This window comes from Myotis davidii, unplaced genomic scaffold (genome assembly GCF_000327345.1).
Source record: "Myotis davidii unplaced genomic scaffold, ASM32734v1 scaffold71, whole genome shotgun sequence".
In the NCBI taxonomy this organism is placed as follows: Eukaryota; Metazoa; Chordata; class Mammalia; order Chiroptera; family Vespertilionidae; genus Myotis; species Myotis davidii.
In genome coordinates this window covers 3,908,897-3,920,945 of record NW_006283588.1, presented here as the reverse complement: position 1 = coordinate 3,920,945, position 12,049 = coordinate 3,908,897, and the positions used below count along the sequence as shown (strand labels likewise).

Sequence of the window (12,049 nt, the reverse complement as noted above, 5' to 3'; positions counted from 1 at the left end):
GCGGGTAGAGCAGGTCAGAGGAATAATAACTGGGGAGTACGCTTGCTTCTGGTGCCAGGCTGTGTGTTGGAATCAGGGTACAGGTCTGTAGTAAACTCCAGGGCACACTGAGGAATGTATGTGAACCGCAATCCTTTGGGAACAATGCTGTGAAACATTCCTTTCTGAAAAATAAGTTGATTTTTCTAAACTTGTTGAGTCTTGATTGCATGTGGCTGCGGCCCAGGAGTTTTCATATGTAGCTTGCCCAACCTTGTTCATTGGTTTCGATGATATGACTCATCAGAATGATTTTGCTTAAAGGGCAGCAGTTTGATGAATTTATATTCTAAAAACCTGTTTTTCTATACATCCAAAATCAAGCAAAACTTGTGGCTAGCTGTAAATTTAAAAATCAAATGGGCATTTGAATATCTATTACTTGCTAATCATCATAAGGAATGTAAAGAAAAATGCCTCCTTTTATTTAGCTAATAGGCTGTAGTCTCTTAACAAAGGACAAATAAATTTGGTTAAGTGTTTAATGCTTCAATGTAGATGATGAGATTACTAAAATTTATTTACTCTTGCCTTTAAAGGAAATTTCAATAGTTTTATTACTATCACTATTATAATTCTACATTTATAATTATAAATGCCTGATCAAGGTATAATTGACAAAGTTGTAAAATATGTAAAGTGTACATTGTGGTGATTGTATGTCTGTATACATTATGGAAGGGTTCCCACCATCAAATTAATTAACACATCCACCTCATATATTTATCTTTTGTGTGTGTGTGAGAACATTGAAGTTCTGCTCTCTTAGCAAATTTTAAAAATTTATCTTTATTGTGGAAAGTATTACAGATGTCTCCTCCTTCCCCCCCGCCCATTGGCCCCCTCCACCCCACACTCACCCCTCCTAGGCCTTCACTGCACAATTGTCTATGTACATGGACTGTGCATATATGCATATAAGTTCCCTGATTAATCTCTCCCCCATCCAACCTTCCTTCTGAGATTTGACAGCTCTCTGCTTCTATGTCTCTGGATCTATTTTGTTAACCGTTTATTTTGTTCATTAGATTCCACATATGAATGAGATCATTTGATACTTTTCTTTCTCTGACTGGGTTATCTTGCTTAGCATAATACTCTCCAGGTCCCTCCATGCTGTCTCAAAGGGTAAGAGAGCCTTCTTTTTTACAGCTGCATAGCATTCCATGGTGTAAATGTACCATAGCTTTTTTGGTATACTCATCTATACTGATGTGCACTTGGGCTGTTTCCAGCTCTTACCTATAGCAAATTTCAATTATCAACCTTAGGTGTTACCAGCCTTAGTCACCATGTTTTACATTAACACCTCAGACATTACTCAATCTATAACTGAGAGTTTGTACCCTTTACCTACCTCTCCCTACTTCCCATACCTAACTCTTGGCCTGAAAAAAAAATTAATTAATTCAACAAACATATATTAAGTCTCCACTTTGCTGGGCCCTGAGAGACAGAATGGAGAAAGGTGCTCTTCCCATTCTCAAGGAAACTAGTCCAGAGACATAGTAAATAGATGCTGTGATAGAAGCAACATAAAGGGAGGTGTGGCCCACTGATTCTTCCCAGTGCTTCTCATACTTCATGTGTATTTGAATCGCCTGGGGATCTTGTTAAAATGGAGATGGTGATTCACAGATCTGGGGTGGGGCTGCCAAGGATTTAAAAGCACCGTCTCTTGGCTTTGTATTTACCAGACAAGATAGAGAACTAGATGGCAAGGAGGCCATTTCATTCACAAAGATGGTCTTAAGCGGAAGAATAGAGTGGCCCAGGGAGGTAGAAATGAGGGTGGAGGCATGGCAAAGCCTAAGAAGTTGGTAGGAATCAACCTGATTCAGCCTCTAAAATGAAATATTCATTGAGAGGATTGAAAATAATATCCCGTAGCCAATGGGAAATGGAGCTTTTTAAATTGGGTCATGACCGTAGTTCTCATGTTCAGGAGGTCCATGTGATGGGGTTGGGAAGGATAGGAGGACAGGACGCATGGTGCCTAATACAGTTGTTTAGGCAAAATATTGGGTTAGTAAGGATTGTAAGACTTGGATGGAGAGGAAGAAGACTGTTTTGAAAAGAAAGGATGTTCCTAGTGAATTAGAATAGTAAAACCCTGGTGTGGAGAGAAGAGTAGGTTGGTTGCCCGCACAGAGAACAGTGCAGGGGTGAGGCTGGAGGCAGGGAGAACTTTAATTTGGGCGACTTCAAACGCCAGACCTAAGGAGAGTCAGCCCCTTTTCCTCCATTAAGATGAGATTTTGGCAGGTGAAAGCACAGGGACAAAGCAGTGAGCGTTACTTTTCAGACAAAGTTCTTTTCTCTCTGTTGGCACCATCAGTAATATGTGACTATCATTTTCCTCTAAGGCAGCGGTTCTCAACCTGTGGGTCTCGACCCCTTTGGCTGTCGAACGACCCTTTCACAGGGGTCACCTAAGACCATCCTGCATATCAGATATTTACATTATGATTCATAACAGTAGCAACATTACAGTTATGAAGTAGCAACAGAAATAATGTTATGGTTGGGTCACAACATGAGGAACTGTATTTAAAGGGCCAGAAGGTTGAGAACCACTGCTCTAAGGTCTTTTCATTTTCTTGACATTCTTCAGGATGTGATGCTTTTAGCATTGAGAGACTTGGTGCTAGATTATATGGTAATCTGGGGGAGGGAGGGGAGATGATTCCAATGTTTTGAGGCCGGGGAAAAACGGAGAACTAGACTTAAATGAGCATAAGTAGGTAGGAGGCTATCTGTCCAAATGGAATCATTCGGCAAGGAATTGGAAATGGGAGAGGCATTGGGGTTCAGGAGGCAGCTAGGCTGCAAGTGCGAATTTGGGATTCATTCGTACAGGGCAGAGTTAGAATAAAGTGAATAAAATAGACTGCAAGAGAGATGGGTAGGAAGAAAGCCGTGAGCAAAGGCTTGAACTTGGGAAATGCCTGCATTCAGACAGCCAGTGTGAGACAGTGTGATTTTAAAGATGTCAGAGAATGTGAGGCATATATATTTTGTTGATAAATGGAAACAATTTGCTGCAAGAAACAAGTTTGAGTGGAGATCATTTAAGTTGGCAAATCAGAAGTAAAGGTGAAGTTAAGAGGAAAAAAGAATACTGCTGGTAATATAGCACCACCTGGTGTTAGACATTAGGTATTTTTTAAGTGATTTTTATTTTTTTTTCTTCATCAGATGCGTTTATTTTCCCTTTTCTGTTTGGTTCTAAATTTTTCATTTTTTTTTTAATGGAAGCCTCGTGTGTGAATGGGCTCATTTGTTTACTTTTCAGTCAACGGCATGGGGGGGAGTTATGTCAATTTGTTTATTCTTTGATTTTAACTTTGCCCAAAGCTTCTATCTCTCATGGCTCTTTCTGATCTACCACTGTGTCACAGAACACACGAGTTAATTTCGTGAGGTGCCCTGGTTACAGCCAGCCTGCTTGCCTCACCATCATCTCTGCTTGTCTGCTTCTAATAAATCAGCAATACATAAGTCTCGGTGAAGACTTCACCTAAAGTTATATGATTAGGAATATTCATTTTACGTTGTCAGTTGTTAGTGCAGTAGGCTGCGTTTATAAGCTTAAAACTTTCAAAATGAATAGCGGTAGAAACTTTTTTCTTTTTTTCTTACCCCTCAAGGAAAACCTACATCTTTGAAAACTGCACAGCCGTCTTGGGTGAATTTGCCTCGACCGCTTCCTAAGTCCAACGCGTCCTTGAAAAGCTCTGCGCTCCGGCGGACAGGCAGCCCCTCCTCCATCGCCAGCACCCACAGTGACCTGAACGCTTACAGCAGTAATTGTGAGTCAGTCATATGTCTGTCATTCTTTGGGGGCTGTTGAAACGGTCGTTAGATGAAACACCAGTGCCCTGCAAATCATCATTAGACTTTTTGGCTCTGTGATTTACAAGAACATATGCTTGCTGCTTCTTCCTCTCCCAATTTTTCCCCCTTTTTTTGCTCTGAAAGTTTGGCAGGAAAAACATTCTTTCAACAACATTCTCTTTTGATGAATGTGCTATGAAACATAGAAATATCGGTGTTGATGAGACCTGGTATTTTTTATAATAGGTATTCTAAAGTGTGTCATTTGAAGTGATAGTGTTTTTTGGTTTAAGGAAAGAAAGCAATGTAGGGTGCTATTGGAACCCAACTGGAAAAAGAAAACTTCAGCTCCATTTATTTTGTAAAAGACCACATTTTGTGGATGTGTGTTTTAGAATCTTTGGATGCTAGATTCAGTGCAATATGACTAGTATATTAGAATTTCAAGCCTACTTTTACGTAATTTAAATTCAGGAGAATATGTTTAATGTTGCTAATGTGAATTCTGTTTTCTGTGTATAAAAAGGGTGAATTAATTGAGTGCTCTGTTTCATTCAAAAGGTGTGTTTGGTCTTGGTACTTCTTTGCTCATTTAAATTTTCTCACAGAGTTAGTTAATTTGAACAATTTAGGAATGCCTGGCTGTGTGCAGGCATCATGACAGATGCAATGAGAGGTACAGGTTATAAAAGAATGGCGCTTCTCTAAAAGGAGATGAGAAGAAGGAAGATATGTACATGGATAACTAGAACAGCAGATGAAACAAGATGTATGGTTGTGGGGGGAGGTGGGGAGTTCTTTAAGGAGGGATCAGTTTCTTCTTTCTAGTGAGGGGTCAGGGACAGAGCAGAGTCGTGGGTAGCAGAGCATATTACAGGGTTACCATACACTATTTCATGTTTTTCTTTCAAATAATTTCTATTGTAATTGATTATATATATAAGGTAATTCAGGCTCGGAGAGGTTGTCACCGGGCCAGGGGCACTCAGCCAGCATGTGAACAGAACTGAGGACGCGCTTGTGGAGGATGTGGCGTTGAATTAATGAGCGCATTTCCGAGAGCTCACTTAGCAGCAGTAGCTCGTCTGGTGTTAGGAAGGAGCTGGACGCCAGAACTCTAGGAACGCCGGAACATGTTACTTACAATAGAACGGGATTCCTCTCTGCTTATTGTCTGGTCTTGACGTTGTAGCATGAAATCAGAGGGGCTCGCACGGAGCGGAGAATTAGGCATTTGGAAAGGTGATTCGCACGTGTGTTATGTCAAGGCCATTGCGCTTGCCACTTCCTCTGTGTGCAACCGAATGTTAACAATCAGCAGCACCAGCAGCGTGCTCCCAGGGGACCCCACGACGCCGGAGTCTGTGACACTGGAGGCAGACGCTCTGTCGTGTCACCACCCATCCTTTCCCTTTGACAGCCATGTTGACATGGCCACCGGTTCCGTGGCGGCTGACACTCCTGAGGAGGCTGTACAATGCTTTTGTCTGCTCCTTTTTGTCCTGTAACAAAGGGCTTTTCCCTCCACCCACCGAGCCTGCCGAGCTGTGTCCCTGCTGCAGAGTAAGCGTCCAGATCACTGAGTCTCTTTCTCAGTGGGATTTGCTGGCTGGTCTGATCTGTGCTGTGCCGTGCCCTGGAGCTCACAGATACCGCCCCCCAATTCCAATTCACTAAGAGCAGGCATGAAGGATATGGGAGCGAACATGGCTGCAGCTATTCCTGCCTGAGCTTGCTCTGACCCATTTAAATGACTGTACCAGGAGGATTTCGCAGTTGCACAGAAACGGGTATCTCTTCCAACATCTTTATCAACTCGACACTCACCCCGCCGGCCGGCTCAGAGAGGCACTTCGATGCGACTCTCCTGGCACTGCTGGTGCTGGGATCCTACAGCCTTTGTGTGGCTCCTTTGTTAGCCTCACTCACTGGGAACAGAAGTACGTCGGTGATTTCTGGTTTGATTCTTCTCTTTGTAAGCATGCTCTCGGTTTTATTCAGTGCATCGATCTAGCACCTTCTGCTATTTTTGTAACTTGTAATGTATCTTAGGAGCAGTGTTTCTCGGACATATTTTAAGTTGTCATTGATTCCGTCCGGAACCAATTTTATTGTATATTGTGTGTGTTTCCGAACTCCATATAAATCAGCAGCATCATCGATGTTCTTGGCACACGGAATTACTTCTTTTTCAAAGGTTATCTGATGGTCTCCTTTCCAGTTACATAGCTAGCGGATTTTGTGTGTGTAGCTGATAGTTATATGAGTATAAAAATATTTTTGTACCATTAAAATGAAAACACATCGTTATGTTACTCATTGTATGAAAAAATATTAAAGCTGTGTACTTTTTGAAGATTACCTTAAAACAAATCATTTTGAGCTGAGATTTTCCTATTCTGATGGTGATGGGTCATGTTGGGAAGTCATCTACTGGCCAGTGTTCGGTGCATATTGGGTGGAGTATTGGAACCCCTTTAAAGAACATTTCCTTTCTTTGTCTGCTCATTTCTTTGTGATGTGACAATGTCAGTGGCATCATTGAAGAACTCCCGAGACCACAGTGCTGTTGTAAAATTAGCACCTGGTTCTGGCTACGTTGAGATCCTATGGAAATAGCATTGCCAAGTTTTAAAGTGACTGTGTCAAGATATCTAAGATAGTAAAGCTCTGTTACTTGAGGGTCTTAGCAGGGTTGGTTTTTTTTTAAAATGTTCTTTTAAGCATAGAAAAAATTAAAGTTATGATATACATTTTTATTTTGGATATTAGCATAAAACATTGCATGGTAGCTTCTAGGTCAGATGTGCTCATTTATAGAGATTAAACACCTTAAGCTCTTCCAGAACCAGATAGCTAAAGTCCAGTTTTTTAAAATATATATATATATATATTTGTTGATTTCAGAGAGGAAGGGAGAGGGAGAGAGAGATAGAAACATCAATGATGACAGAGAATCACTGATTGGCTGCCTCCTGCACGCCCCCTAGTGAGGATTGAGCCCACAACCCAGGCATGTGCCCTGGTTCATAGGGAGACGCTCAGCCACTGAGCCACGCCGGCCGGGCTAATGTCCAGTTTTTGAGATCACTGAATAAAAATAAACGATCTCTGCAGGTCTTGACAGAGGGAAAGGTCTGGGGACCACGGTGCCAAAGCAGAAGGGAGTCTTTGGAGGGTCTGATTTCACCACATTAGCCAATATGAAGTCCCAGGGCTTCTCTCCTTCCATTCTGGCCACAAAAAACGTGTTTATTTTTGAGAGACAGACGGCGAGAGGAAACATAAGAGACACACACCAAAGCTATTTTCACTCTCTTGGAAAGAGGAGAACAGGAGGAGGCTGACTAAAGAAATGGAACCTTTTCCTTCACCTGCATGGCCAGCCCTGGCCCAGGCGGTGTGATGCGTAGAAAAGGTTAATTCAACTCAGGATCCTCTTAGTTCTCCTGTGAACTGATGTGATGCTGGACAGTCTTCCACTCTCTGAGCCTCAGTGTTCTCACCTGGTGGGTGGGAGGGGAGGGCCAGGCACCTGCATTTTCTTCATTACAATATGTCCCTCAGTCTCTGCCCTCTTGCAGTCCGGGAGCCCTCAGGGGATGTCTGGCTGATAATGTGTAATCTTTTGGAAGGAGGTGCTTGCAGTTGCCCAAGTGAGGAAGCTGGCAGAGAGGAGGAGGGGTCTGGTTTGCCCTCCGTCTCTTCCTCGTTGCAGGGTGACAAGTGGGAGGTGGCTCACGGCCAGCCCTGGTCAGTTGGAAAGAATCAGCTGAAGAAACAGTGTTGACAGTTTTTCAGGCTGCTTCCAGGTTCAGAGCACAAGTCTGTGTTTGACTAGTGATGTCTGCCAAGGGGCAGGAAGGGCTGACAGACAGGCTGAGTGTGTGTGTGTGTGTGTGTGTGTGCATGTGTGCGTGTGTGTGTGTGTGTGTGTGTGTGTGTGTTCTGGTCCTATATTACAGGTATGCTTAATACTTAATGTGTGTCTAAATGGACTATTAAATAAGGAAATACTATTATCCAGACTGCTGTTAATTTTTTGTTTTTCGTTCTTTTAACGATTTTCCAGGGTATATCTGAGACATTCTTGCTGTCACAGAGTGGAGTAATTTTGCTTTTGGAATTGGAAAGCTTAGACTTCAGTAGTGATTTGATTTCGAGCCAGGTGAGCAGATGATCTGGCGCAGTGGGACGTGTTAAGCGGATTCCCCCCGAAAATTCAAGAAATGAACAGAATGTTGGCTCTGTGTGTTTACACATACTTTAATAAGCAAAACCCATGCTAATGTTGGCTAGATGCTAAATGGAGCATGAAATGTAGTCTGGAAATAAAAGTCTGGAGCTGTGAGAAGCCCCCTTCTCACACAGGAAAGCCATCGCTTCTGCCTGGGCTTCTCCGAGAATCTCTCTTCATTGTCTCCTTAGCTCTGCCATCTCTCTCCCTCTCTCCTTGCCCCTCTCCCTTCTTCCCTCCCTTCCTCCTCCCTCCCTATCCCCCTCTCCCCTTCCTTCTTCCCTTCCTCCATCCCTCTCTCCCTTTTCACTTGAACTACATTTTGACCTTGAGGAAACGAATACTAAGGATTTCAGAGAATCTATTATCCTGGCATAATTGATACAGCTAAGACCAAGGATGGAAACAGGACAGGGGCAATTTTAAGCTGCATGCTAGAGCTGGCCAAGTCCTAGGGGAGCATAAGTGGACTTTCACATAGGGATTCTACAGGCCAGCTGTCATTATGTGGTCATGGCCGGGGCCCCTGGAGCACCATGTTTAGGAGAATTCTGAGGAGGGGTTTGGTCTCAGTGGGACTGAGCACCATGATCAGTTAGTGGGGGCCCATGACAGCTTACAGACGGATATTTCCACATCTGATATTCAGTCCCACTCATTAGACAGAGAAAGGTGGAGTGATTCAGGGCAGCCAGGTAGTGGCCAAGTCAGGACGGGAACTCGCTTCTTACAGACTAGAGGCCTGGTGCATGAGATTCGTGCACTCGGGGGGGAGGGTTCCCTCAGTTCCTGTGCCCTCTCTCATTTTGGGTGCCCTCTCGCATTCTGGAAGCCCTCGGGGGATGTCTGATTGATGGCTTAGGCCCGCTCCCTGCAGCAGTCAGACATCCTTAGCCCTGCCTTGGAGGTGGGAGAGGCTTCCACCACTGCCACTGCACTCTCCAGCCATGAGACCGGCTTCTGGCTGAGCGGTGCTCCCCCTGTGGGAGCTCACTGGCCACCAGGGGGCAGCTCCTGCATTGAGCGTCTGCCCCTTTGTGGTCAGTGCGCATCATAGTCATTCTGTCGTTTGGTCGATTTGCATATTAGCCTTTTATTATATAGGATTATTATATAGGATTCCACCATTCATTGAAACGATTATGCTTTTCGTATTACATTGAAACTTTTGGTGCTGAAGGATGTTTGATTTGGATATAATAACACTGGATAAGAGAAAATTTAGATATCACCCGGATACCAACTAGCTGCAGGGTATGACTGCCAGAGGGCAGGAGAAATATTTACATGGCACCATGCCTTATAGTGAAGTGCCTCCTTCAAGTTGAAGTTTATTAACAATGGGCCAGCTTAAAGGAGAGTGTGGAGAGAATTGAGGGTCAGATGTGTCAGTATTGGCCATAAAAGTATGTGCAGCTCAGCACAGTTTGTGCCCCATTAGTAAAGTGGGGAAGAGGGAAGGTGGGAAGCACGTACAATAGAAGATCTTAGAGTGTGTGTGTTTGTGTGTATCTATATATGTATGTTACATATATAAGTGTAAACATATGTGTGTGTTTGTATCTGGATCAGAAATGTCCTTGAAATGTGGATTTTGACTCTTACGTGTTAACAAAGTCACTGATAGATCTGGGCTGGATCCAGTGATCAGTATAACAATGCTGAACCCGAAGAGTGGCAGTGAGCTTGTTGTCGGGGAACACCTCCTGTTTGTGACAGAGAGCCAAGCGACATGGGGATTGTTCCTCAGGCGAAATGTGTCTTGTGCTGTCGTGAGAAATCCTTTTATTGAGTTCTTTTGGAAACTAAAGATCTTTGTGCTTAAAGCCTAGTAATGCACAGTGTGAATTTAGGACCATATGAATTTATATTCAGTATGTAAACTCAGTTCAACGTTTCAAAATCCGAATAGGTGTTTTATTTGCTGCTGAAAATATTAGAGAAATGTTTCAAGAGAAGTAAGACTAAGTGGGCACACAGTGCAATGTACAGATTGCATCATAGAAATCTGCACCTGAAACATACGTGATCCTATTAACCAATGTCTCCCCAAAAATTTTAATTAAAAAAAGAAAGACTAAAATCCAGATTATTATAATACATGTTTAAGACTCTAATAACATCATTTATTTCCTTTCTTGGATTTTGATTTAGCAAAGGCTAAAATGCTCATTGAAACCCAGTTCCCATTTTGTATGGAAATCTATAAAATATGCTCCGTGAAACTTTGGTTGTGTTGTTTTACGTTTATGAACTTATTCCCCATCCATCCTTTAAGAAGTTGTATTGAATTTTATAGTAGTAGCCTCTTCAGTATTATCACTTACATGAGCTCCCTCTCAACTTTTGGAAAAACCACGTCTGTAGGTTTAGGGGATGGAGAGAATTGGAAAGAAGGATAGGAAATGGACAGAAACCTGACAGTAGGTGGGAAGGCTCTGTGTGGATTTGACCCAACACTGCCAATGTTTTCTGGGCACAGGAAGAACGAACAGATGGCTCACTGTAGAGGGACTTGACATAGATCAGGGGAGAAAATAGCATGTTTCTACAGGATTCCAAGGTGACATCTGTCAGCACTGTGGTAGAGTTGGGATGGGTTAGCCCAGGGAACAGCTTCTGGCTGTTTCAAATTTATAAGATATCAGTAAACAAGGCACACATCCAACCTTTTTCTAGAAATGTGAGGTACAAAGATCAACATTGGTAAAGACATTTGTGATGGTAAGTGTTGAATATCAGCATAGAATTGGATGCTTAGAATTGGGTATCAAAGATTATTTGGAAATGGTAAAAAAAAAAAAAAATCCCATGTGGGTTGGTGGCAGGGAAATTAAGCTTGGAAACCAGGTGGTGAGTGACTGAATCTCCAGACTTTCCCTCTGGCTCAGTGAGTATGCGGTGGTAAACATGCCAGTGGTTTGAATGGTTAACAAGGGAGATGGACTAAAAGGTTAACGTTTATGGGAAGAGAGAACCATAAAACTTTCCAAGTATTTTTGCATGGATTTTTTTTTCTTGGGTAGGAAGAGAAAGGACACTGTGCTGTTTACCTTCTCGAACGATAATGTCTCCGGGAGAGCAAAGCGTTACTGCCAAAATTCCTCTGGGAGCTAAGTGTCTGGACAGTGTCCTTTTGCAAAGGTTATTCAGTTATGGAGACTCAAAAGTGGAAGTGTGAATTTAGAGTGATCTCTAAAGATATATACAGCCCTGTGTTCATCGCAGCATTATTTACAATAGCCAAGATATAGAAGCAACCCAAGTGCCCATCAATAGACAAGTGGATACAAAAGCTGTGGTACATATGTATGTAATGGATTATTACTTGGCTCTAAAAAATAATGAAATATTACCATTTGCGACAGCATGGATGGGTATAGGGGATATTTTTCTAAGTAAAATAAGTCAGACAGAAAAAGACAAACACCATCTGATTTCACAAATATGTGGAATCTAATGAACAAAAACGAACAAACCAAACAGAAACAGGCTCATAGATACAGAAAACAGACTGACGGTTGCCAGACAAGGGTGGTGGTTAGAGGGTTGGGTGAAAAATGTGAACGGATTAAAAAGTACAAGTTGGAAGTCATCAGGATGTAAAGTTCAACATAGGCAATATAGTCCATAATCCTATCTAATAAAAGAGAAACATGGTAATTGGTGTACGACCGCTACCCTTCCCATTGGCTAATCAGGGCAATATGAAAATTAACTGCCAGCCAAGATGGCGGCCAGCAGCCAGGCAGCTTGAAACTAACATGAGGCTTGCTTGCTTCAGTGATGGAGGACTCCAACGGTCCTCACCTGCTGATGCAGGCCTCTGACCTGCAACTCTAAGCAACTATGTAACAAATATAGAAGCTAAACAAAACCCCAGAAACCTGCTTTAGTCCGCCGGGCTTCAGCCAGCCGGACCGGAACATTGTAAGC

At 42.7% G+C, this 12,049-nt stretch overlaps 1 protein-coding gene across 2 annotated transcripts in view; it reads left to right on the top strand.

Annotated features, from left to right (window-relative positions):
- The window catches only part of MTUS1 (microtubule associated tumor suppressor 1), a 100,404-nt gene that overhangs the window by 20,756 nt on the left and 67,599 nt on the right, over nucleotides 1–12,049 (top strand). The window contains exon 4 of one of the 2 annotated variants that reach the window (XM_015565282.1): nucleotides 3,690–3,851. In XM_015565282.1, the coding sequence (XP_015420768.1) occupies nucleotides 3,690–3,851 (162 nt within the window). Of the gene's footprint in view, nucleotides 1–3,689; nucleotides 3,852–5,544; nucleotides 5,817–12,049 lie in introns of those variants that run through there. The other variant, XM_015565287.1, reaches the window with a different exon arrangement.